At 60.4% G+C, this 26,105-nt stretch overlaps 4 protein-coding genes across 12 annotated transcripts in view; 1 reads left to right on the top strand and 3 right to left on the bottom strand.

Annotated features, from left to right (window-relative positions):
* Positions 1–323, top strand: part of GRN (granulin precursor) — a 4,633-nt gene extending 4,310 nt beyond the window's left edge. Inside the window, exon 10 of the mRNA XM_035347473.1 lies at positions 290–323. Coding sequence (XP_035203364.1) covers positions 290–323 — 34 coding nt within the window. The remainder of the gene's footprint in view (positions 1–289) is intronic.
* A 187-nt stretch (positions 324–510) lies between these two features.
* Positions 511–7,703, bottom strand: FAM171A2 (family with sequence similarity 171 member A2). The gene is given in 9 exon segments (XM_035347442.1): positions 511–645; positions 647–1,688; positions 2,091–2,217; positions 2,305–2,421; positions 3,040–3,216; positions 3,294–3,452; positions 3,940–4,032; positions 5,516–5,743; positions 7,545–7,703. Coding segments are annotated over 9 exon segments (2,163 nt in total). The 5' UTR covers positions 7,630–7,703.
* Positions 7,704–8,171: 468 nt separating this feature from the next.
* Positions 8,172–15,480, bottom strand: ITGA2B (integrin subunit alpha 2b). Its single transcript, XM_035347434.1, has 30 exons — positions 15,301–15,480; positions 15,093–15,223; positions 14,920–15,017; positions 14,679–14,844; positions 14,555–14,604; positions 14,174–14,219; positions 13,906–14,034; positions 13,775–13,822; positions 13,566–13,609; positions 13,388–13,447; positions 13,071–13,123; positions 12,750–12,958; positions 12,291–12,473; positions 12,166–12,211; positions 11,984–12,088; positions 11,827–11,882; positions 11,582–11,733; positions 11,339–11,464; positions 10,785–10,855; positions 10,544–10,691; positions 10,345–10,437; positions 10,181–10,260; positions 9,980–10,054; positions 9,803–9,905; positions 9,578–9,730; positions 9,393–9,503; positions 9,192–9,305; positions 8,870–8,977; positions 8,665–8,787; positions 8,172–8,424 (listed from the first exon to the last, which is right to left on the bottom strand). The coding sequence occupies exons 1-30, from the start codon at positions 15,465–15,467 to the stop codon at positions 8,353–8,355; spliced, it is 3,120 nt and encodes a 1,039-aa protein (XP_035203325.1). The 5' UTR covers positions 15,468–15,480; the 3' UTR covers positions 8,172–8,352.
* A 1,251-nt stretch (positions 15,481–16,731) lies between these two features.
* The window catches only part of GPATCH8 (G-patch domain containing 8), a 55,631-nt gene continuing 46,257 nt past the window's right edge, over positions 16,732–26,105 (bottom strand). For all 9 annotated transcript variants that reach the window (XM_035347501.1, XM_035347505.1, XM_035347507.1 and 6 more), the window contains 2 exons: positions 23,372–23,502; positions 16,732–23,009 (listed from right to left, as the gene is read on the bottom strand). In XM_035347501.1, coding sequence (XP_035203392.1) covers positions 19,160–23,009; positions 23,372–23,502 — 3,981 coding nt within the window. In that variant the 3' untranslated portion in view covers positions 16,732–19,159. The remainder of the gene's footprint in view (positions 23,010–23,371; positions 23,503–26,105) is intronic.

Below are 26,105 nucleotides of genomic sequence, written 5' to 3'. Positions count from 1 at the left end.
CCCCCCCCCCCCCGGCGCTGGGGGGTACTAACCTGCTGCCCACCCCCACGTACACATGGCAGTGTCATGGCAAGGGGCCGGGGGGGGGCAGCGGGCATGGGGGGCACCTGGCACCCCTCTGGGGAAGGCACTTGGGGGGGGCAGGGCAGCAGGACCCCATGCGTGGGGGGGGCGGGGCAGGCACACAATGCCTGGAGGGGCTCCCACAGGGACACGGGTGGCCTCACAGGGCAGGGGAGGGAGCGCAGGGACAGGGGCAGGGGCATGGGATGGGGCCGTATGGGATCAGGGTGGGGGTGGAAGCACGGTTGGGTCGTGCCTGATGTCACCTCGTCCCTGCTGCCACTGCGGGGTCCTGGGGTGTCCCCAGCTCCCCGGGGCAAGGACGGAGGTGGGATAGGGATGGGGACGGAGAAGCGGATGGGGACAGGGACGGGGATGGGATGGGAGACGGAGGAGGAGATGGGGACATGGACGGGGATGGCGATGGGAACGGGGCCGGGGCCACGCTTACTTGACATTGAAGACCATCAGCGGCCGCTCCTCCCTCTTCTGCCAGGGGCTCTTGCGGTCGCCCGCCTCGTCGCCCCCCTCGCCCCCTTCGCCCGCCTCGTCCTCGGGGCTGCTGGGGGAGTCGCGGGGGGGGCTCGCTGGCACTGCTGCGGGTGCTGCCGCCGCCACCGCCGCTCCCCCCGGCCCCCCGCCGCCCCTGGGGGCCGCCCAGCAGCGGGGCCAGGGCGCTGTCCTCGGGCGAGGGGGGGGCGCGGGGGGGCCGGGCGCGGGGCAGGGCCCCCCTGTCGCCGCCCTGCAGGTCGATGTAGGAGTGGCGGACGTGGGACGCGCGGCCGTCCAGTGAGACGAACCAGGCGCGCGGCGCCAGCAGCTTCTGCTCCGCCAGCGCCTGCAGCTCCCCATTGAGCTGCGCCACCGCCGACTCGTTCAGCAGCACCGGGATGGCCACCGGGCCCCCCCCGGGGGCCGCCGCCGCCACGGGAGGGGGACCGGTCACCGCCGCCGCCGCCGCCGCCGCCGCTGGGCCACCCCCGTCCGGCTGGGGGGTCCCCTCGGGCGCCCCGTCCAGGCGCATGTAGCGGGCGGGGATGAGCAGGGTGGGCACCACGCCGCGGTACACGTCCTCCTGGCCGCCGTCGAGGGGGCCGCAGAGGATGAGCTGGCCCGGCTGACCCAGCGAGGGTGGCCGCGGCGGCGGTGGCGGCGGCGGCGGCAGCGGCTCAGTGGGTGGCAGGTCCCCCCCCGCTGGCCGCTCGAAGGGCTCGGGGCGGGGGGCCGGGGGGTGGCCCCGCTGGTAGTCGTCCGGCGGAGGTGGCACCAGCCCCTCCGTTGAGCGGGCGGCCGCGAGGCCGAAGGCTTCGCCCGGGCGGCCAAAGTCCTCCCGGGGGACGCGACGGCGCCCCAGGGTGCTGGTGGGCGCCGGGGGGGCTGGGGGGGCTGGGACCTGCTTGAAGAAGTCCTCGCGGGAGCTGTCGAAGTCACGGGAGGCGGTGAAGGAGGACTTGAGGACGGGGGTGTGTGCCTCGGTGTCCCCCCCCGAGGACGCCGTCTCCAGGTGGCTGCTGCAGATGAGGTTCAGCTGCGACATGGAGGTGGCCTGGTCCCGCTTGGAGGCATCCAAGGTCCCCGAGAGTGGCAGCTTGCGGTGCTGCTGCCGCGGCTTCAGGCATCGCCGCCTGTGGGGACAGCGGTGGCACCAGGGTGACAACCAGCCCGATAGCACGGTGGCACTGGGATCCCGTGGCCTGACCCCACCGGCCTCCCTGACCGGCTGGAGGCTGCTAGATGGGGGTCCCCAGCTGTGGGACTCCTGGACCCCCTATAACCAGGTGTAGGACATCTGAGGGTGCTGAGGGCTGGTGCCCCTCCCCATAGGCAGGTGTAGGACATTTGGCACTCCTGGGGGTTGGTGGCCCCCATAGCCAGGTGGACATCTGGGGGTGTTGAGGGTTGGTGGCCCCCATAGGCAGATGTAGGACATCTGGGGGTGCCAGGCAGGTGGTGCCCCCCCCCCCATTGCCAGCCATAGGATGTCTGTGGGTGCCAGGCAGGTGGAGGTGCTGGGGGGGTGTGCTGACCTGCAGTAGTAGATGAGGAGGCAGAGTAGGGTGAGGACGAGCAGGGCCAGCGCGCCCAGGATGGTGAGCAGGAAGATGGTGTGGTAGGCAGTGATGTCCTTCATGCCCGCAGCCATCGCCACCAGCCCTGGGGGGGACACCGGGGTCAGACATGGCCCAGCCCACGTCTCCCCATGGGGTTCTCAGCCTCAGGGCCACAGGGGCTCCTTCCTACCTGTGCTAGGAGAGGGCAGAGCCGCTGCCCAGTACCCCAGCTGGGGGGAGACAAAGGTCCAGTACAGCTGACGGCCCTCCTTGCGGATCAGCCCCGTCCCGTTGCGGACCCACAGCCCTGCAGGTACGAGCACCCAGCATCACCACATGGCTCTGTCCACATTCCCAGGTGACTCCCCTGGCAGGTTGAGACCCACAAACTCATCTCACCTATGGCCATCACCACCCAAACTCATCTCACCCATGGCCGTCACCTCCCAAACTCATCTCACCCATGGCCATCACCACCCAAACTCATCACACTGATGGCCATCACCACCCAAACTTACTCAATCTCAGAATCGTTAGCTCTGGAAGGGACCTTAAAGGTCATCTAATTCCACCCTCCCCTGCCATGCGCAGGGACACCTCCCACTAGAACAGGTTGGTCAAAGCCCCATTGTATCACCCATGGTCATTACCAAACAAACTCATCTCACCCATGGCCATCATCACGTAAACTCATGTCACCCATGGCTCATCCATCCAAATTCATCTCACGAAGGGCTGTAATCACCCAAATTCATCTCACCTATGGCCAATACCACCCAAACTCATCTCACCCATAGCCAATACCACACAAATTCATCTCGCCCATGGCTGTCACCACCCAAACCCATCCCACCCATGGCCATCAATACCGCAGTCCCCCCCCCCCACTCCCCTCTGCATCTCAGCATCCCCATCCAGTGCTCACCGCTCTTGGGGTCGAACCTCCAGGCGGGCACACTGGTGGCCACCAGGGTGCCAGTGTCAGGGGGCAGTGGGATGGACAGATGGACGGGGCCGGAGAGCTGCACCTCGGTGCCGTTCCCCGTGAAGAGGTGGACGCTGAGGGCCGCCACGGGTGCCAGCTCCAGCCAGGTGGCATTGGCTGCAGGGATGCAGGGGATGGGGTAAGTGAGCAGATGGGGCACCAAGGCTCCCCACTCCCTCCCGCCCCCCCCGTACCGCTGCCGTTGTGCTCAGCCCCCAGGAAGGCAGGGAAGCCACGCAGGTCCCGTGGGGCGGTGGCGGCTGTCAGCGATGCCCAGAGCTGGCTGTACGTGGAACTACGGGGCAGGCGCGCCGCCCGCCTCTGGAACTGCACCCACGGCTGGCCCCGGGCACCTGCGGGGACAAGAAGGGGGAACGGGCTAGTGGTGTCGGCCCCCCACACACACACACAGCATAACCAGATGTAGGATGTCAGGGCGTTGGTAGCCCCATAGCCAGGTACAGGATGTCTGGAGGTTCTGTGGGTTGGTGCCCACCCCCCATAGCCAACTGTAGGGCACCCCGGGGTGCTGGGGGTTGGTGGCACCCCATAGCCAGCTATAGGACATCTGGGTATGTCTGGGTGTGCTAGAGGTGGTTGGTGTCCCACGTCCCCAGCCAGCTTTAGGATGTCTGGGGGTTGGTGGCTCCCTCGATAACCAGCTATAGGACACATGGGGGTGCTGGGGAGAGGCTTGGTGTCCCCCTGATATCCAGCTACAGGATGTCTGGGGCTGGTGTCCCTCCCATAGCCAGCTATAGGATCTCTGGGAGCTCCCACATAGCCAGCTATAGGATGTCTGGGGCTCGTGCACCCCCCATAGGCAGCTCCCCCACTCACCTGGGGAGCCCAGCAGGATTTGCACTAGGTCCTCGTAGAGGATGAGGGTGGCGGGGCGCTCCGGGAGCAGGTAGAGGCTGACGGAGGCGTAGACTGCGGAGGAGGGACATGATGATGGGTGGGGGAGCCCCCCCGAGACACCTTCCCCCAGCACCACGCCTGTGTCAGGGCTGGGGAGGAAGAGGAGGAGGGGGCAGGATCGTTCCCGATGGGCACTGGGGGTGACCCCCCCTTGGAGGCCTCCAGCAGAGCCCAAAATAGGCTGCAGTTGGGGAGGGGTAAAAATAGAGCAGCAACTGCCACAACGCGGGGACGGGCGGTGGCACGCAACAGGCTGGGGGGGCACCCCATGCACGTCCCCAGCCCTTGCACACCCTGATCCTGGCACACCCCGATCCTGGCACACCCCCTGCACGTCCGTAAGCCCTGCCCACCCCAAGCACCCTAATTCTTGCACAACCCCCCCCACACCCCGATCCTCGCACACCTCAATCCTGGCACTACCACAAGTGCACCGATCCTTGCACACTCCAAGCTCTCAGTGCTCCCTACCCTTTTGCACCCACAACACCCCACCCTTGCACCCCCCTCATCCCAGTCCCCCCCAACCCTGCACCCCCCAGCTGAGCGCTCCCACTCATCCTGCCCCCCCCAGCAAGGTCACCGCATCGACGCCACCCGGCGCTGCCCCCCCTCTGTGACACAGAGGCCCCGGGGCCATGGGCTGGCACCGAGCCCAGGGTGGCCCCCCCAAGGGACATCAGGGCCACCAGGATGTGGCCGCACCCCCGCTGTGCCACATCACCCATCAGGGCCACCCATGCCGAGCCCCAAGAGCCAGACCCCCAAAATTCCTCTCCCTAAGAGACCAACCCCCAGAAGCTCTTCAGGTGCCCTGGTAAGGGACTGGTGTCCCAGTAAAGGATCAAGGGCCCCCAGAGCAAGGAACCTAGTAAGGAACTGGAGCCCCCCAGTGCTGGAGAAGCGAGGGTCCCCGTTAAGGCATCACCCCCCCCCATAAGGGATTGAGGCCCCCAGTAGAGAACCAGGTCCCCTGGTAAGGGATCAGCTCCCACAGTGAAGACTCAAGGTCCCCTATAAGGGCTTTGAGCCCCCCAGTAAGGAATCAGGGTTCTCCAGTAAGGGGTTGGGATCCCCTATAAGGTATCTGAGCCCCCCACTTAGGGATCTGAGTCTCCTATAAGAGACTGGGGCCTCCTGTAAGGCATCGGGGCCCCCTTGTAAGGGATCCCATACGGGCCCAGAGACTCCCAGTAAGGGGTTAGGATCCCCCATTAAGGGACTGGGGGGCCATCACAAGGGCTCAGAACCCCCCCAGTAAGGGTCCAGGTTCCACCCACGAGATGCCAGAGCCCGCCAGTAAGGGATTGGAGTCCCCTAAAAGCGCTCAGAGACCCCTGGTAAGGGACTAGGGTCTCCAATACATGACAGACCCCCCCCTAGTAAGGGGCTGGGGTCCCCCATAAATGCTCAGAGCCCCCTGTTAAATGATAGGGTCCCACCATAAGATCTCAGAGTCCCCCCTCCCCAAGGGGCCGGGGTCCCCATCACTCACGCGGCAGCTTGGTGACGCGCCAGGGCACAGAGGCGGTGACGTAGCCGCGGCGGGTGGCGGTGACAAGGACCCAGGAGCCCAGGCGGTAGGCGAGGGGCAGGACACCAGCGCCCTCGTGGTCGGTGGTGCCAGTGGCCAGCGAGCTGCGGTTGCCAAAAACCTCCAGGGTGGCCTGGGCCAGCGGGGCCAACGCCCCGCTCTCATACACCTGCACCTTCAGCAGCACCTCTGTGGGGACACGCGGGGCAGGGGGGACGCAGACAGGACATGGTGGGTGCGGGCACGACCCTGCCGGCGTGGCACGGGGTGGGGTGGCATCCTGGTGGGCGGTGGGCGGCATCCTGCTTGAGGTGGTGGGAGCCACCCCAGTAAGGTCACAGGTACCACCCCAGGGGGTCATGGGCACCACCCCAGCAGGGTGCTAGCACCCAGCCCAGCAAGGTGCTGGCGGACCCATCCCAGCAGACCATGAGCACCCTCCTGGCAGGGTGGTGAGACCCATCTCAGCCAGGTGCTGGACCATCCCAATGGGGTTCATGGGCAGCACCCCAGGAGTGTGGTGACCACCATCCCAGTAAGGTCACAGCAACCACCCCAGCAAGGTGCTGGCCACCATCCCGGCAGGTCCCTGGACCCATCGATGCAGGGTGGCGGACGCCAACCCTGCAGGTCCTGGCCACCGCAGGGTGATGGCCACCACCCCCTGCCCATTTCCGTGCCCAGCCGATGCAGACAGAGGGGGGTCTATCGCCCCTGCCACCGCGCTCCAGGGTCCCCACGTGGCACGGGTGCGGCGCAGGGTGGGCACAGACGGGGGGGGGACCCGCTCCCCACGCCCCCCCGTGCCGCCGGCCGCCTGCGCATGAGCCCGCAGCCCTTGGCAGCCCGCCTGGCTCGGGCGCTGTCGCCCAGGCAACGACCTCGTTCATCCCGCCCGCCCCGGGCGCTTTCGGGACCCCGTGTCCCCCCCCCCGGCAGTATCCTGCCCCCCGAAAGCCCCCGCGGCAGGGGGCAGCCGTCCCCCGCCCAGATGTTGCCCAGATGTGGGCGAGGGGAGGAACTTGCAGCAGCTGCTCTGGCAATGCGCCTGATTGAGTGGGGGGGAGAATAAGCATGGGGGTACGGGCGGCACAAATACCAGGGACAACCGGCATCCGTGGGGCAGCAGGAATGTCCCCGCGGCCACGTGCCGGCCACCCGCAGCTGCCGGGGGACAGCTGGCACCAACGGCGTCCTCGGGAGTGGGGGGCCCGCGTGTCCCCCCCAGCCGTGAGCTGTGTTGCCCACCCACGAAGGGGCCCCACTGGGTGGCACGGCCACACTGGTGCCCCCCCCCCCCAATCCTCCCAGTACGGCCCCGCAGCAGCCCCCAGTGCTCTCCCCACGCCAGGGCCAGGCCCCGTGCCCCTGCCACCGCGGGGTGGCACAGGGAGGGGCGCGGGTGACACTGGCTGGGCGGGGGTCAGGGACACCACGTCCTGCCCCCCCCCAACCCTTGCCAAGCGTCTCAGCCCCACGGGTACCCCTCACCCTGGTGGGTGGGTTTGGGGTGCGGGGATGGGTCCCGGGGAGCCGCAGGAACCCCACAGTGGCACCCAGCACCTCCAGGCGCACCCTGCCTACCGGAGGTGCCCGCTATGGGGCTCACCCCACCCCCTACCAAAAATAGCCCCCACCCTGCCCCCGGGACCCCCCCACCATTACAGACCCCCAGCACCGCCCAGAGCCACCCCCCAACACCCCCACGGGTGCTACCAGCCCCCCCACCCTAACACCGCGACCCCCCCATGCACCCAGCGGGGGTGCCCCCCCCCAAACAAACACCCCGCGACACCCCCGCAGGTGGGATGGGCGGACAGATGGGGGGGAGGGCGGACAGACGGACGGTGGGGGACGGACAGACGGAGACGGACGGGGGACGGAGGGGGATGCTGGGGGGGAGCAGGATGCTGGGGGGCGTGGGGGGATGATAACGGAGGGGGGGGGGCGGCCCCGGCCCCGCCGCCGCGCACACAAAGGCCGCACTCACCGAGCGCCCCCGGCTCCGCCGCGCCCCGCGCCCCGCGGCCGGCCAGCAGCAGCAGCAGCAGCGGCAGGAGGCGGGGGGGCCGCATGGTGCCTCCGCGCCCTTACCCCGCCATGCCCGGCCCGGCACGGCCCGGCCCGGCCCGCCCCGCCCAGCCCGGCTCGGCTCGGCTCGGCTCGGCTCAGCCGCGGGGACCGGGCTCCACCTGCCGGTGCCGCCGGGCACCGCCGCCCACCCGCACCGGGTGGAGATGGGGAGGGGGAGACGGGCACCGGAGGGCGGCGGTGACTCGGGGCTGAACAGAGAGGGGTCGGCTGCGACCCCCGGCACTGCCCCGAGCCCTAGTCCCGGACCCCGGGACCGCCACCGACCCCCGGTCCCGGCACCGACCCCAGGACCGGCAGCGAGCCCCGGTTCTGCACCAGCCCCTGGTCCCGACCCCCGTTACCGGCACCACTCCCCAGTCCCAGCAGCAGCATCCCACCCCCTGCCCTCCCTCCCCCCCCCCCAGCACCCCCACGACCCTGACCCCCAGTGACACCCATCTGCGCCACCCTTGTGCACCACGGCAACCGCTGGGCACCCCCTGTCCCCGTGCACGTCCACTGAGTGTCCCGTGTCCCCCCCATGCCACTGTGGCACTGCACATCACCCCATGGGTGCCAGGATTTATTGTCCAGGGGCAGCGGGGGGGGTGACAAGCACCATGGGGCACCCATGGGTGCTGGGGACATCGGGGCAGGGCCAGGGCTGTGGGGTGGGGGTGCAGAGGGTGTAGGGGTCCCCCCTAGCTCTGGGTGCCCCCCATCTCTCAGGCCTGTCCCGGTGCCAGCTCCTGCGCGTCCTCCTCCATGGGTGGCCGGGTCCTCTTGAAAAAGCCAATCTGGAAGAGGGGGCATGGTGACACCCCCACCCTCGGGGACCCCCTGCCAGCATCGCCCCCACCCCATGCCCACAGCCCCCTCCCCAGGGGTCCCCATTTCTCCAGTCCCTTCTGTTGCCATTGGGGTCCCACCCCGATGGCAGGGTGTCACCGGGCCACCACCCTCCCCAGGTGTCCCCAGGGGTGCTTGGCAGCGCTGTGTCGTGCCCCCCCCCCCCCCCCCCACACACACACACTCACCTTCCACATGAGGAGGATGAGGAGGGTGAGGAGCAGGAGCCCTGCGAAGACGCCCAGCACCACCCACGACACCGGCACGTCCTGCTTGCCGTCGGGGCTGGCACGCATCACCTCGGTGGCAGCCTGCAGAGAGACAGGGGGGTGCCACCGCCGGGGCCACCGCTGGCGCTGGCCGTCACTCCCCCAGTGACCGTGACAGCCATACCTCGGCCTCACCAGTGGGCAGGGTGCGGGGCCGGATGCGGTAGGGCATGGCCAAGGTGTTGAAGAAGCCCCGTGACTGGACGAGGAATTGCTTCAAGAGGTGCTCCCGCTGCGGACAGACATGGGGACACACAGGGACGCATGGGGACACAGCAAGAGTGGTGCCAGTAGCCAAAGGGGCACCTGCATCCCCATGCCTGGTGTCCCCATGGGTGCTTTCCACAGGTCCCTGGAAAGTATGGGGATGTGGCACGGCTCCATGGGGACACCAGAGGGACACGGTGCCACCCCAGCACGTCCTTGTCCCCCACGGGTGCCACTACCTGCAGCAAGGTGTCCATCCAGAGCAGGGCGCGGATGCTCACCAGCACCCGCTGGTCCTTGGCCAGGCTGGGTACCCAGCACGTCACCTCCACACAGGTGGCATTGCTGCAGTCCTGAAGGCACAGCGGGAGTCACCCTGGCCCCTACACTGTCCCCAAGGCCCCTGTGGGGCTGCAGTCCCACAGGGAGCACCCGCTCACCACGGGGATGGGCTTCTCCAGCACTGTGGCCACCGGCTCGCCCGCCTCCCTGCGCTCCCGCTGGTGGGTGTCATTGCGGGGTCCTGTTCCTGTGGGTTGGGGCATTTCCAGCTGGAAGGAGAAGGGGACACCCTCAGCCCCCCCAGCACCCACCGGTTGGGTGCTGTCCCCCCCTCGTGTCCCACCTGCTTGGGATTGAGGCCAGGCGGTGGGGTGCAGCTGATGCCACCCTCGGTGCCCAGCTCCAGCAGGTAGAACAGGATGCGGCCATCGACCTCAGTGGGGATGTTGAGGCGCAGGGTGACGTTGGTGACGGTGGCCGGGCCCTTATTATGGAGCTGGGGGAGGACAGTGAGGTGGCATTGTGTGACACGTAGCCTCAGGTGGCACCCTTGGGTGCTGCGCCCTACCTGGTAGACGTGCTCCACGTGGATGCCGTGGTCCTCCAGCCGGCGGCTGCCCTCTGCCCCATGCCAGCTCGTGGGCAGCACCATGGTGGTGGGCAGGGATTTGCTGGTGGCAATAGTGGGGTCAGTGTCACCCCCCAGAACCCCGGTGTCCCCCTGCCATGTCCCACAGACCCTCACCCTCTCAGCTCCATCACCGCCTGCGCCTCCACGGGCACTGCCACTGTCACCACCGCACTGGTGGGGCTGTTCTTGCTGCGGGGACACAGAGGGGTGAGAGCAGGCAGGGTGACACTTCCCCGCCCCTTCTACCGCCCCCCCCCCCCCCCATGTTTGGGGACACACTGAGCATGGGCACAAGCAGCTTGGCCACAGTGTCACCTCCTGAGCTGGAGCTGGAAGGTGATGGCATCGCCCACGTCCTCCAGCCTGGTCACGCTCACCTCCACGTCCACAGTGATCTGCGGGGCAGGGAGGGTGACAGTGAGTGACGGTGTGTGGCAGTGGGTGACAGTGGGTGGCAGCGGGTGACCCACAGCCCACACCTGGGCGCCTGCCTTCATGGGGTTGCCCAACTCGCAGAGCACCACGCGGCTCCCGTTCTCCTTCCTGGGGATGCAGCTCAGCTTCTCCTGCCCCTGCGGTGGCACCGGGGGGAGCAACACGGTGGGGACATGGCACAGATCCTGCTGCCAGTGCCACCCCGGCACCAAGGGGGCTTGTCCCCCCCGCCTTGGCACCCACCTGGATGTTACTGAGGGCTTTCTGGTAGTAGGTGTCCTCGGGGAGCTGCACCCGCAGCTCAGCCTCGAAGGCTCCTTCGCCTGCGTTGGTGGCATGGGCGCGCAGCAACACCACGTTCTCGGCCCCGATCAGCAGGTGGGTGCCTGGCCTGGGGACCCGGCCGGGCTCAGCACCGGGGGGGGGGGAGGGACAGGGAGAGGCACTGGACCCCCCCCCCGGGGTGGCCCCCATGTGTGCTCACGTGTGTGCGGCGAGGCGGAGGTCGGGGACGCAGACGTTGTCCTCCCCGCAGTCCTCCAGCACGATGTGGGTCTGGGCCGGGGCAGGGGGAGGTGGGGGCGGCAGCGGGGGGAGGTGGGGAGGGAGTGGGGACAGAGGGGGACAGCCCAGGGAGGGAGAGGGGACAATGGGGTGGGCACGGTGTATGTCCTAGGAAGGGAGTGGGGACAGTGGGGGAACAAGGGGGGGGCATCCCAGGGAGGGAGTGAGGACAGTTTGGGGACGGGGGCACAACCTGAGGATGGAGCAGGGACAGTGGGAGGGACAGGGGGCACATCCTGGGCAGGGACTGGGGACAACAAGGGGGACAGGGAGGACATCTCAGGGAGGCACTGGGGTGACAGTGGGGACATCCCAGGGAGGTGCTGAGGACAGGGCCATGTCCCAGGGACAGACACAGGGACAGGGTGGGGGCCATGGGGCCGGAGCATAGCCAGCCCCAGCCTGACACCAGGGCTGAGCGCGCCCCGGGGACTGGTGGTGGCTGTCCCCAGCAGTGTCCCCACTGGGCCCTACCTGCGCCTGCACCAGGGTGTCCCCGTACAGCACCAGCCCCAGCCCCTGGGCACCCGGTGATGAGGCCAGTGCCAGGCTGAGGCTGGTGACGATGGGACTCAGCTTGTCCTTGAAGTCAGCCTTGTCCTGGGGACAGCACCACGCGATGGCACCCCAGGCATGGGGCAGGTGGTCCCCAACCCTCTTGGCCCAGGGTGCTGCTGTCCCCCACCCCAACGTGTGCCAGTGGCACCGTCCCCATACCCGCAGGTAGGCAGTGAGGTTGTGGCAGAGCGGGGACATCCCCATGGCCAGGACCAGCGTCTGTTGCCAGGAGGATTGGTGGCCCTGCAGCAGGAGCACCCTCCTGGACAGCTTCTGCTTCAGCCGGTCCAGCTGCAGCTCGGCGTCAAGGCCTGGCGGAGGTGACAGCAGGTGATGGTGACACAGTGGAGGTGCCGGTACCACCCCTTGGGGGGATGCCAGCCATCCATGTGCCAGACACTTACGGATGTTCTGGGGGATGTTCTGGCCCATCACGCTGACACACAGCACCACAGGGAAGCTGCAAGGGGACAGCACCCATGGGTGCTCAGAGACCTGTCTCCATGGCAGTGTCCCTCATGGCGGTGTCCCCACTGGCGGTGTCCCCACCATGCTGCTCACCAGCTGACGTGGGTGTCAGAGTCGGGCAGGACACACGCCATCTTCTCAGGGTTCAGCCCACTGGGGATGTTCAGCTGTGCCTGGGCCACCACCACGGGCTGTCCCCTGCGGCACCAGTGACAGCAGAGCTTAGGTGTCAAGGGACAGAGCCAGCAGCACCCGGCCCCGCAGTGGGGACTCACCGGTACACGGCCACCTTGGCGGCCCCAAAAGCCCCGACCAGCAGATCTGTGGGCACAAGTGGGGTGTCGGTGGCAGGGTGGGTGGCACCATGGTGGCACGCAGGGGACACGCGGTGACGCCGTACCCATGTAGCCATTGCCATCCAAGTCAGTGGCACCGCGCAGGGCGAAGCCGAAGGCAGCAGGGCCGGGGAAGGGGCTGTTGAGGCGCTGGGTGGGCACTGGCTCAAGCCCTTCCCTCTGGCCGCGGAAGATGAGGACCTGCCCGCTGCCGCTGTCACCCCCGAACGGAGCGCCCACCGCCACATCTGCGGACACAGGGGATGTGAGCGGCCACCGGGTGCCACCGGGTGCAGGGAGTGGTGGGCTGTTGTGGGGTGGGGGCCAGGGGGCTGCAGGGTGGCAGACAAGGGTGGGGTGGCACCAGGGTGGCACTGGAAGGAGGGTGCAGGGTGGCACTGGGAGCACTGGGACAGAGCGGGTGCTCCTGCCTCAGTGCCCCCAGCATCAAGGTGGGCACGGGGGGTGGCACACGTGTGTCCCCCCACCAACACACGTGTCCCCTGCCACCACCCCGTGCTTACCGCCGTAGCCATCCTTGTCCAGGTCCCCCAGGCTGGCGATGGCGGAGGCGAAGCGGCCATAGGGGTGGGTGCCCGTCAGGGTCTGGGGGGGCTTGGCGAAGGACCACTGCCCCCGCTGCAGGTACAGGTAGAGGCGGCCAACCTCGGAGAGCTTGCCCTCGGGACGCCGCTCCATGTAGAGTGGGGCACCCACCAGAATGTCATCCCGCCTGCACCCAGCACCAGGTCAGGATGCAGCTCCGTATGCCCCCCCCCCGTCCTCCCCACCTCACCCCCATGGTTGGGTGGCACCAGGGGGTGTTGCGCCCATAGGGACCTCACCCGTCCCCGTTGATGTCGGCCACGGCCACCGTGTGCCCGAAGTATGAAGCCACCTGGGAAAGGGGTGGGAGGGGATGGTACCTGAGTTGTGAGGTGCAGGTGGCCACCCAACCAGGGGGCAGAGCAGGGAGCAGGGAGTGCTATGGGGTGGGTGGTGCAGGGGTGTTACAGGGGGCAGATGGAGGCTTTGGGGTGAGGGGAGCAAGTAGGGCAGGTGATGGGGTGAGGGTGCAATGGGGCAGGGTGCAGCTGTAGGGTGGCGGTGCCATGCAGCAGGGTGCAGCGGGTGCTATAGGGTGGTGGTGCAGTGGGGGTACCTGCTCGCTGGCGATGGCCTGCATCCGGCGCAGGCTCATCCCCTCACTGAAGATCTCCACCTGCTCAGAGCAGCAACAGGCCCCATCGCTGTGCCCATCCCCGATGTCCCCTCGGGTGCCCAGTGCCCCACCGCAGGCCATCCCCGTCCCCATGCAGCCAGGCACCAGCACCGCTCACCTCGCCTGTCGTGTTGTTCTTGTTGGGGACCCCCACCACGTACTCTGCAGGGGGAAGAACCCTGAGTTCCCCCACCATGGAGATACCCTAGCATGGGCAGGGACATGGGGACGGACAGGGCTCTGGAGCTGGACCCGTGTCCCAGAGCAGCAGAGGGCACCCCGAGCACAGGGGTGCACAGAACCTCAGTGCCGGTGGCCCTGCCTTACCTTTGGTTTTGGGATTGTCATCGAACTCGCCCACGGCCACCGAGTACCCTGAGGGGAGATGGGCACTGGTGACCCCACCGTCTCCAGGATGAATCAGGCGTGGGGCAGGGCTGTCCCAACCCACTGCTCACCCCGGTACCCATCCTCGTAGTCCACGGATGTCTGCTCTACCGTGGGGCGCCTGGGGCCCTCTATCCAATCAAGGGACTTGCCGTGGAAGCGGGCGAAGATGGAATCCAATTTGCCCAAATAGAGGAGCCCTGGGGACACCAGTGATGGGCTGCCAAACTGCTCCCCAACCCCCTAGCACAGCAGGTGGCACCTATAGGGGTGTCCCCATCCTGCCATGCCCACCCAGGGGTGCTGGGGCATGCGCGCCCCCAGAGAGGCAGCACTCACCCTTGAAGTAGTACCCGCCGGGGGCACCCAGCGCCAGCATGCCATCCTGCAGGAAGAGCCAGCATCAACATCCCCCCAGGACACCCCCAGCCCAGCATCCCTACACGCCCCCTGCACAGGGGCACCATCCTGGTCACAGCCTCCTGTGTCCCAGGAGCATCCCCCAAGAGCATTCTGAGAGGCGTCCTCAGGAGCACCCCCAGGACCATCGCCAGGAGCATCCTTGGGGGCAGCTCTGGGGACATCCCTAGGGACATTCCCTGGACCATCCAAGGACCATCCCCATGACCAACCCTAGGAGCATCCTTGGGGGCATCCCAGGGACATCCCCACGAGCATCCCTGGTACCATCCCCCTGGCACCCCGGGCTCCCCGTCTCACCGAGGTGACAGCCGCGCTGAAGCCCAACTCGCAGTAGCGCTGGTCAAAGACTGCGGGCACAGGGCAGAGTCAGGCCGGCCGGGGGGGCCCCCGCCGCCCCCCACCCCCCCCCGCTGGCACTCACTGTATTTGTTCTCCTTGTAGATGGTGGCCATTTGGGTGCTGCGGCAGGGCGAGTACCAGACGAAGCGGCGCAGCCCCGCGGCTCCCATGAAGCAGGCACCCACTGGGGTGCGGAAAGCCTCGAGGTCCTCCTGGATGGCGTTCCAGTGCTGCAGCGGGGCGCAGGCCTGGGCACGGGGATGGGGACAGGTGGGTGCCCACCCCGCCAACACCCACGGGTGCCCACGCCCACGTGCACCCACCACCAATGTGCCATGCCAGCTGGTCACGGAGGCCCCAAGCCACTGGTTGGACTTGTAGACATGGAGCTTCATGGAGTTACTGGTCTCTGTCTCATCCCCTGGAAGAACGGGCATGCCAGGATGGGCCCCGCAGTGGTGGCAGCACCTGGCATCGTCCTGCGGTGTGCACTCACCTGCAGTGTCAAAGGGGACGTGTTCGCAGGGGGGGTCTTCAGGCGGCCAAGAGCAGAGGAAGACGGCGCCGGGCTCGACCACTCCGGGCTGCGAGGTGTTGGCACGGGGAGCCCCCACCGCCACACTCATCCTGGGGCACACAGAGGAGCGGGCGTCAGGGCTCGTGAGCGAGTGAGGTCCATGCCCAGCTCCAAACCCCCTCCCTACCTGTCCTTGGTCGCGTAGAAATCCAGGGAGAAGCCGAAGTAGCTGCCAGGGGGCCCCTCGTACACCGTGGGCTGGGGGTGGAGCAGCTCCAGGCCGGAGGCCCAGCAGAGCCCCCAGAGCAGCAGCAGGGCCCCCAGTGGGGCAGGAGCGCAGCAGGCAGCACCCATCACCTCCTTGGCTCACCCCAAAATGTTCCTGGTGTGGCCCAGAGCTTCCCTATCTGGAATTCCCCATCCCTATTCTTATCTGGGGGGGGCACAGCAGGAAGGGCCACCCTGCAGCTGGGCAGCTGGGACAGGGCCAGCCCTGCTCTGGGACAGCGGCATCCGCCCGTCCCCGCTATCTCGGGGCTCAGGCGGCTGCGGTGGAAGCACAGCGTCCACATCCTTTGGCCCCGAGCCCCCTCGGCCCCACACTTAACGCTTCCACAGCCAGATGGAGTGGAGATGGTGGGGGGAACGCGGATGCCAGCAAAGCGTCTCCCCTTGCCCAGCATCCAAAAAGTCCCCGTGCCGCCCCAGGAGGGAAGCGCAGCCCAGACTTTTCCAGGGAAAGGGCTCCCGGGGATGGTGCCAGAGGCAGCCATGGCAGGGGCCCTGTGCAGCTCCGGCCAGCAGCTGTGGGGTTTTCACCACTTTAACCCACCTGGTCTCCCCTGGCCCACAGTGTGGCCGCTCCACGCCGGGGGATGCTGCCCAGGCCAGCTGCAATCAGCACCCAGAGCCAGGAGAAAGCCACGCAGGACTGCTCCAAGGCAACTGCTGTTCTCTCCCCCAAAGTGCTTAACTGCCCCTATCTTGCAACATGTGAGTGCTGTCATTTGTCCAGGCCCCCAGCTCCAGGGGCAAGCAAGGAGGGACCAGGCAAAGGCAGCCCACAGCCCTGGTGCAACCACCAGCAACACCGGGGGCTTAGGGCAGGGAAAAGGGGAGCACCCCTCTCTTCTCTTCAGCCAAATGGGGACCTAGCAAGTCTCTGACACTTCAGCTTGCAAAGCTGGGGCAAAGCCGCTAAAGCAGCAAGCCCCAGGGCTGGTCTTTGTGCTCTGCCACCAGCGTAGGGCAGAGCCCCCAGCACAAAGACCCAACGCACTGAGCACCGAGGCACGATGCCACTCCGTCCCCAAAAGCACAGCCCCAGTCCCATCCCTGCCCCTGGAGCAGGTGGATCACAGGAGGAGGGAAGCGTGCAGCACCTGGGGGGTTGGAGGCTCCAATCCAGAATAACGTCCTTAGAGCAGCGCTAGGCAAGCAGAACCTAGCACAGCAGGAGCAGACGCTTGCAGCCAGGCTCAATGTATTTGGCCCAAGGTGTCCCAGTGGCATGAGCTCATCTCCAGGGGAAGACGAAGCGAGCACCCAACGCTGGCACCTCACAAAAATGAGAGCCCTGCGCTACATCGCGAGGAGCAGCTTCAGGACATTTCACACGTTTTTCCACAAATCATTGGTTTATTAGAAAGGTTTTTTTTCCCCCCTCATTTTACAGCATATATATATATTTATATATATCTTATGTGACAAAGTTAAATACAGTCTGTTTATGCTCGTTAAGTAATGATAGGTTAATTATTTTTAGCACTATTCCGGAAGTCAAAAACAAAAAAAACAAAAAATCCTGACTGCAGTGTGAAGGGTGCCAGAACACGCATATTGAATCTAGAAGCTAATGAAGCTCAGCACTGAAACATTAATACTGTATTCTGTTAATTATTTACAGATAAATTGAGTCCCTTTTCTGACCGTTGTGATTCAGTCCAACCTGTCCAAATGCAAAGGCTCTTGTTTAAATAATGAGGAAGCTCAGAGTTTTCGATCCTTTTGGTCTGCCCCTGGGTCTCAGTTCTGTGCTTCTGGAGAGGAGGGAGGGAGGGAACGGCACCGAGCAGAGCCGCGGCCGCCTGCTCCAAAACCGGGCCGCCAAAACCAACCGTGAGGGCAGGGCCTGGAAGTGGAATTGGTTCACAGGCATGCCCCAAACCTGCACTAACACCAGGAGAACCCGAACCCAAAATACCCAACCCAGGTCCTGGGGCCAACAGCTCTTTGTGTTGGCCTCAAAGCCCCTGTGGTTGGTGCTACCCTGCGCCAGGGAACAATGCAGGAAGGAACAGAAATCCCTCACGCCCCACCACGGAGGGGTGTGGGCACAATGGATCCGTTACAAACCAAAGCCCCTGGCCCTGTGTGTACAGTGGTGAACGGTGGTGGTTGAAAGGTTCTTCTGTCAGCAGGAGACAGTACGGACTGCACAGCCGGTACAAACCTGGGGGGTAAGAAAAGAGTGGGGGGGAAGGGGAAGGAATTCTGCACTCTGGGGGAGACAACCCCAATTCCTGACACTCCTGAGACAGCCTCCAGTGTCAATTCCTATAAGTAGCTGCTTAGTACAGACCAGGAGCATGCAGCAAGCCCCCGCTGCTTCCCCGAGTACACCGCTCCCAAAGCCAGCACCTTCCACACGATGCCGTTCATTAGCTGTTAGAGTCACCGGTGTCGTCCACGCACCTCATGTATACCGAGTCGCACGTTTTTCTTCTGCAAAACGCTAAATGAAGGTGGATTTTTTTTTTTTTTTACATCTTATAGTACATAAAAACTTCAAAAATACATGAGCTTGATAAAATATACATGCTTAGTTCATTTTGCATCTAGCTGAAACTATAAAGTTGAACCTTTACAAGTGTCTTATTTCACCTACGGCAAACATATTTACACAAAAGCCACCAGAACAAGTACCACTAAAAGAACTGGCTGTAAAAAATATTATTGCGGTATACTACAAATGTAACCTTTTTATATGAGCTACAAAAAGCAGCATCTTTGTTTACAGAGTTCAGTGCAATTCTTTACATTAAAAAAAAATCCTATAAATTAATAAGGAAACCATCAGTATTACAGAGGAAAGAACACACTTTACATACTCCCATCACTCTCCCCGGTCCTCTGTATTGCTTCAGTTCCTAAAGGGATTTTTCTTCTCTCTCAGCTGAGAGCCTCTTTTGCAACACCTCTAAAGATGGAGGTCAGAGCAGATTTTTTTTTCCCTTTCTTTCCCAGGAGAAGAGTGGTCAAAGCCTAGACTGAAATCACAAACTACTGATCTGAGAACCTCTCTCCAGTTCACAATGTACAGAAGGTGTCAAGGTGCAGTCCTCACACAGGAGAATGTTAATGCAGGATGGAGAAGGGTCAGGGCTTGGAGCACACACACAGCTCTTCCGTTCACTTCTGCTTCAAAATTAGATCTTATTTCCACCTTTGCTGCTTACATTAAGAAAAAAGAAACCCAAGGACGCAGCAGTAGGATGCCAGGAAATCTCCTGCAATGCCTGAAAACTGGTACTGGCCCAGACAAAACAAGAGGGGCGCTGCCCTTCCATCAGTCTCCTTGCCGGGATCCACAGCTGTCAGTTACTGAATGTTTCATCGCTGATTACAAGCACGATTCAATCATGCTGACTATTTTAATTAGATGACCTCATTAAAAGGATTTTAGAGACCTATTAGTGTGCACAGAATATCACTTACACATGGCGGCAGGAGAATGACTAAGTGTAAGAATCCAGGGAAAAAGCCTTTCCGAGTGCCTTGCCTGTCTGTGCTCGAGAAGACTCCTCCGGCACAGCGCTAGGAACGCGGTGGCGGCGGGGCCACGACAGCTGCTGGCAGTGGCTGCACACAGCGCCTGCGGACTGCCCTGCCGCCCGCTGCTACCCAGCCCTCCGGCCACGCCTGGCTTCTTTGGCTGCTAAAGAGTGAAAGGAAATTCTCAGGCCTCACCTGCCAGCTAGATCAGCTTCAACCCCTTCCCAAAATGCAAAATATTCTCCTTCCTCCAAGGTTACGTCGCTCGTCCTTCATGTGCCGTGACTCGGGGGGTGCTGCAAGTCCTGACCTGAGAAAATGGGGTGCAGCAAGGGGTGAAGATGTAACGCTGTAGCGGCCGCAGCAGCAGCGGGTCTTGGGGCAAGAAGGGTCGGGTAAAGAGCATGAGGAACTGGGTGAAAAGTAAAGGGGCCCGGATGGATGGCTGATGCCGGAATGATGTGGATGGGGTGGCTGGCTAGAAACGTAGCAGGGTGCCCCGGAATAATCGAGTGGGTCAGGTGGGATAACGAGATGGGCGTCAAGTGGGGCTGGGGTATATGATGAACCTGAGCAAGAGGCTGGGGGTGGGGGTGGGGGTGGATGCCGATGGCGGCGGCGGCCGCAGCGGCATGGTGCTGCAGGATGGCGTGCTGCACAGTGGTGATGGAGGTCGCGGATGCCGCCGCCGGCTGCTGGATGTGGATGGGCTGCAGGGCAGGCGCTGCTGGCGCCAGCGCGGTGGAGGCAGGAAAGGCCTTGACCTGCTTTGCGAGGAGCTGCTGCTGGATGTGCTGCTGAGCAGCCTGCTGCAGTTTGCTGTACTTCTCCATCTCTTCGGGTGTAAAAGTGATGGGCTGGCTCTCAAGTGGTGCCAGAGAGGCATCTTCTCCTCCTTCTCGGTCTCCTTCGATGCTCGGCTCCCCGCTCTGAGGCACGTAGCCGGGAAAATGCTCCACATCAGGGACCAAGGGCATCATACTGGCTTCCACAGGCACAGGCTGGCTGCCCCCGTCCATGGGTTCCAATGCATCGCCATCGCTCGGGTCCGAGAGGAAGTTGTGCTGCATGACCAGATCCCCAGAACTAAAGCACTCGGGCAGCGCTGGTGCTTCGAGGGGAATGGACGACATCTCCACAGTGGGTTCGTCGCGTTTCTGCTCATCTAGAGGTTTGTCCTGCATAACCATCACCACTTCTTCCAGGAGAGACTGGCCGGCCAACTGAGTCTCCTCCACGCCTTGGGAAGCATCCTCAGAGTCCGATAGCTCTTGCTCTTCGCCCCTCTCTAAGCCAGACTCTTCATATCTTTTTGCATTTGGTTTTCGGATGGTTGGCAATTTCCCAATTAAAGGGAGAACTGGTTTGTTGCCTAATGAAGGAGGAAGCTTGGGGCCAAAGTAGCCCTGTGGAGGGTCTTTGAGTTTTATGCCCACCTTGTTTGCCCCTGCTAGCATTTCATCAGTAACACAGGGCTTCTTCTCAACCTTCCTGGACTGGATCTTTTCCAGGAGAAGTTTTGCAGTCACGGAGTTTCTCTCTTCTGGACTGCAGTCACCTTCCGAGGCCCTCCCGGTGCCAGAGCTGCTGCTGCTGTTCTGGGAGAGAGAGCCAGACCCTTTGAGATCCTCGCCTTTGCCGTCCTCCTTCTTCAAAGCTCCTTCATTTCTGCTTGTTCGGAAGTAGTGAGGAGACTGTGAGCGATAGATTTTGGACCTGATGAAGTCTCTTCTCCCTGACCGCCTCTCTTCAGGGCTCTCATGGCCTCGAGAGCCCTTTCGCGAGAGCGACCTCTGTGAGTGGCTTCTCGTACTGCGGCTGCGATCCCGGCTGTAGCTGCGACTTCGTTTCCAGCTGCGACCTGTCACACTTCGGCTCCTCCTCTTGCTTCGACTGCGGCTACAGCTGCTGCTTCGTGTTCTGCCTCGACTCCGTGTTCTTGACCTTCCTCGAGGGGGGGTTCGGCTCCTGCTTCGACTCCTTGACCTGCTCCGACTCGAGCTGTAGTCGTCTTCAGAAGAGGAGTACTTGCGCCGCTTTGATCTGTGATTTGAGCTGTTGTAGTCAGAGTCATCCTCTGAGTCGTGGGACCTCTTTGAGTGGCACCTCGACCGGTCGCTGTAGTCGCTGTAGCTGTCATCCGAGTAACTTCTCCGGCGGCTGTACCTGCTCTGGTCTGAAGAAGCATCGGAACTGGTGGAGTAGGACCGCCGAGATGAGTGCCTCCGCCCCGACCTGGAGCGGCTCCTGGAGTGGTCGCTGCCAGAGTCGTAGTCATCGCTGTACTGCGAGGGAGATTTCTGCCGGGAGTGCTTCCTGTGGGAGCCCTCGTCGCTGTCGTAATCCCCACTGCTCTGCCGGCTCCTGCGGCCGGACCTGCCCAGAGAGGGGCCAGCACACCGCCTCCTGGCAGCCGGCAGCTGCTGCAGGTCAGCCTTGTGTTTCTTGCTGCCATGCTCTTGGCAGGAGTTACCACTGTCCTCTTTCTTACCGCTACTTCCCTCTTCAGCAGACAGAGACTTCCTCTGCAACTCCTGAGAGCACCGCTTTTTCTTCTGGAAATGGCTACAGTCCTCAGACAGTTCGGTTTTCAGTGCCCGTTCTGATTCAGTAGAAAAAGATGATTTGAGTTTCTTGTGTCTGTGTTTTTTCCGTTTCTTGGGTTTCTCTTCCCCCAGGTCAGTTTTTCGGCTCTTCTCATCAGGTTCTTCCTTGTGTTTACGTTTGTGTTTGCTGGACTTTTTGTGCTTCTTTTTCTTTTTATGTTTATGGGATTTTCCAGATTTATTCTTACCAGTTACATTTTTACTACTGTCGTCTCCCTCTACCTTACTCATGTTTGCGAAGTTAGATTCCTGCTTGTTCTGGGAGCCACAGGCAGACAGAGATTTACTTTCCATTTTCCCAGCAGAACTGTTAGCTATGCTTTCTGCCTCCTTGGGTTTGCTCATCTCTCCAGATTCTAGAGTCTGAACATTTTCTTTACAAAGGCCTCCTGGATCCTTGGATTTCTCTGCCCCTTTGCCTTTAGCATCTTTGTTGCGAGACAGCTTGAAGTCAAAATACAGGGGATTACAACTGTATGAAACAGAAGGTTCTGCTTTGGTAAATATGAGCAGCTCTGAAGGCCACTGGAGAGTAGTGCTCTCATCTTTACTCAGAACTGGAAAAAAAGGTCCTGTTGGATGTTTTGGTCCTTCAGTGCCATCTTTACTGCTTGGGACAGGCTGAGTGACTTCCTTATTAGTGTCTGGCTCTGGGAGATTGCTCTCTGTAAGATGCTTGCCCTCCTGCATACTTGCATTTTCTGGAACTTCTTTTAGCTCCGTTTTGCTCTGCTGAGCAATAGTTTCAGTAGTACTCTGTTCCTTCTGCTGCACTGTGCTCTCAGCAGCCTTCTCTGCATGCTTGCTGGGTTTGGGTTTTGGAGAATTACCCTTTTTGACTTCATGTGTGGTTTTTTTATTCACATTTTCAGCTTCCATTTGTTCTGTAGACTTCATGAAAAGCAGGAATTGAAAATTAGGCTTTACTTTACAGTGGGCTGGGGGAATATAATGATAGTATTCTGGTTCAACTGCCATTGGTCCATCTTCTCGTCTCATCTTTTTCAGTTTAGATAACGTAGTGGCCAGAGAGCCACTATCTTTGTCATGCTGGTCATCTTCCTCCGTCTTGCCATCAGAATTATTTGTGCTTTCACCCTCACCAGATTTCTGCAGACTTCCTGCATCTGAGGACCCTCTCTCATCAGCTTTTCCTCCATCTGCAGAACTTGATTCTTCCACATGGTCCTTGAAAACAGAAGCTATGGTCTCAAGCTTCACCGGAGTCTTCTTAGCAAATGAAAATGACACACCTATCTTTTGCAGTGGAGTTCCCAAAGCGCTCTTAATGCCAAAACTGATTGCTTGAGCTGACTGGAGGGGCACTTGGCCTGGCATAAGGGTGCCACCAACTTGTCCAGTGTTAAGAAAACCTCTGTCCATTGTCATCTCTGAAGTTTGGCCAGACATTGTTTGGACAAAAGAACCGCTGTTGGCTGCAGAATCATCATCATCTCCACCTTCCTCATCCACAGCCACGGTGGTGGTTCTGAACATGGGTCCGCTTCCAGGAGCGCTGTATGAACAAGGTAAGACAGAGAAAACAGCTGATGGCCATTTGTATGCCTTTGCAGTCAGTTTCATGCCTCATCTAAAAATCTTTTACTCATTTCAAGTACTCTTGTATCCACAGACATGCATTAAAATTGCGTTAATACCTGTTTGATATTTTTAGCGTTATCACATAATGAAAGAAAATTTATTGCTGGATAAAGCAATTTGGGAATGCTCTGGAATACCAGTTCAGTGAATCCTCTCCAACAAAACACAGCATGAGGCCAAACTTAAGCATGAAGCTTTTCCCTCAAAATTCATGCAGTCCCAAGCAGCACTCCTGCCCACACGCTCCAGGGGCGCTCAGGGATCCCCCATACTCACCATTCAGGCTGCCTTCTCTGTTCAGCCAGTTCATGAAGACGTCGGAGGGCTTTCTCCTGCTTCCTTTCATCTTTACGCGATCTCGAGGAGACGTTGCGAGCAAATTCCCTTTGCTTGAGATCTTTCAACCTCTGAGGCAAAAGAAAGCAGGGACGGATTAGATAAACGTGGCTGTGGCAAGTGTCCCAAAGAGTCTCTTTGCTGTAGCCCCGGGCAGTTTGCTGTGAAGCCCCTCCCCAGTAACATTTATTGAGCTAGGATGGGGTAAGCAGCATCTTAGCTCAACAAAACAAATGGAGCACGCTGCCATCCTTCCAGCAGCTACATGGAAAGGAACTTGAACACTTTTGGCTATGACTTCGAGGTCTGTGTATGCATAGTCAACGCTACTGGTTTTCTTTAGCATGTACAGTAAAGCCGATGTCAAAGCAACAAGCAAATTCTGGAAGGGAAAAAGAAGACTTTACTCTGCTGCTCTTGCAGGGTGCAAATGTACATCACAAACAGTGCATGACAGAAGTCTTAATAGCATAGGCGAGAAAACAGAAAGGGATTAGCTAGTGCAAGAGTTACCTGGATATTATATCTTACAAAAGCAATGTACAAGTTACATTGGAGAAGGTGCCAAAAATCCCATGCAAATGATTCCAGTAAGCAAATAAATAATACAACATACACCACAAACAATTACTTGCTTTCCTGACAGCAGTTCTGAGACAGCCTCTCAAGAAACAAAACACTCCAAAATGCAGTGGGGTCTTTTTGGGTTTAATACTTTTGAGGGCAGAAACAGTAAGTTCCCCAGAAACCTTATTGTATCAGGAAGCAAACCTAAACCCAAGGAATTTCAAACATCGTCATGTCACTGAGGATTTCTAGATATACAATTCTAATAGCAATTGAACATCATAGTCTTTGGAAAATTTTTGGAAGTCCTTGTCTTAAAGCTCTAGGAAAAGGGGTTGCTGTTTTTCTTTTGAATACATGTGAAAATTCATAAAAGCCATTTTTAGAGTGCTATACAGAAGTTAGTGAAAGCTGCAAAGAAAGACCTATACCATCCTAAGGGATTGAGATACCTTTATCTTTTTGTTTTTATACACAATTTGAAACTCTTTCAAGAGGCCCAATTTCAGAAGCCATCACATATCCAGCTTTTGAAGAAGATCCATGATTTTCAGGCATTTCACGAAGGGCCTGAAAGACTAATGGCACTCAAAGCAGTAGTTGCTTCAGAAAAATCATCGTGTAAGGCATGCAAATCACTGGTGAATTCTGAATATACCTTCTGGCTTGATGACTCTGCCCCGTTAACGGAGCAAAGTCACATACTGGTACACACAAAAGAGTAGATCTGAAAACTAACCCAAAGAGCAAATTGAAGAAATTTAATTGGCCCAATGTAAAGAGAACATTGCTTTGTGAAAAAGGGGAAGATTTTACAAGACAGAGGATTCTCTTGCCTAGTCATATTTACTAAATGTGGTTGGGCTTTACCAAAATCAGAGGGGAGGACACACAAAAAATACAGCTATAGACACCAGTAGAAAGAAACTCACTCTTGTGATCTGGACTCCAAAATTAGAAGGGTTTGCTTTCAATACATCAGCTGAAAATGTCACATCACAAAGAAGAAAAGAAAGTAAAAATATAACGAGAGCGGAAGAGAAAAAAAATACGAAGCAAGCGTTACTACACAGCTCTCAGTGCGTCTGCCAGCTACTCTATGGAGCGGGAGCTGAGCTAGTGAAGCTACAGGACTGACTTTGGGGAGTCTGGAGCAAGAGGAGGGAATGCACACACACACAGCAACGATCCCACCTGGAGCAATGCAGCTACTTTCACCATGACAAGTAAAGGGCTCAAGGATTTTGAGGTGTACGTTAAGCGGTGAATAGGAAATTTATTTCCAGAAGAAGAAAAAAAAAAATAACATACTAAACAGTGCTATCAGCTTTTTCATGCCAATTTAAAACGCGTATCTAAAACGCTCCAGGAAGCTAGAGTCACCGACAGCTGACCAAACTATTTAACTGGGGTCTGACGCCAAGTCTCTGGATCACTCTTCCATTTGGAAAAAACACGACCCAGCTTTTTCCAACAGAAATGAACTGGGACCTTTTGCTTTAACGAGGAAGATGCAACAGAGCACTCAGACACACTGCCATCCCCCGACAGCCTTAAGCATCTCCCCACGAACCAAAACAGGCTCCAAGCCCATTGATAATGATGCAGCTGCCCACAGCGCAGTCCTGCCTTCATTCCAACAGACGACTGAAATGAAAGCAGAATTAAATGCCCATTTCCTTACTTGCTGACCTTTGTGTGCCTCTGCTGGCCCAAGCCTCCCACCCTCTTACTGTGCAACACTTGTAAATCAGAAGTGATGAAGCAAGTGAACTCCAGATGCACTGAAGCTCCAAAATATGCAACGTGGCAACAACTGGCTGTGCTAACTGACACATGCGACTGAGGATAACAACAACTAGCCATGTTTTCCAGAGCTCTGAGAATTTATTACTCCCAGCTTGAACAAAAAGTTAGTCTGGTTTTAGCACGCCAAGTTTCCAAAGGAATATGGGACCTCAAGGCTGAGTTTCTTTGTGTAGCACGGGGGCCACAAGGAAGAAGGGTCTTGCTGGGGAACTTCAGGATACAAAATCTCTGTGACCGCACCATGCCACCTCCTTGGGACTGCAAGTGTAAGATGCTGAGCTCCGCTAGGCTCCATATC

Source organism: Oxyura jamaicensis, chromosome 27 (genome assembly GCF_011077185.1).
Source record: "Oxyura jamaicensis isolate SHBP4307 breed ruddy duck chromosome 27, BPBGC_Ojam_1.0, whole genome shotgun sequence".
Taxonomy (NCBI): domain Eukaryota; kingdom Metazoa; phylum Chordata; class Aves; order Anseriformes; family Anatidae; genus Oxyura; species Oxyura jamaicensis.
Note: the sequence above shows the minus strand (reverse complement) of the source record. Positions and strands in the feature narration are given on the sequence as shown.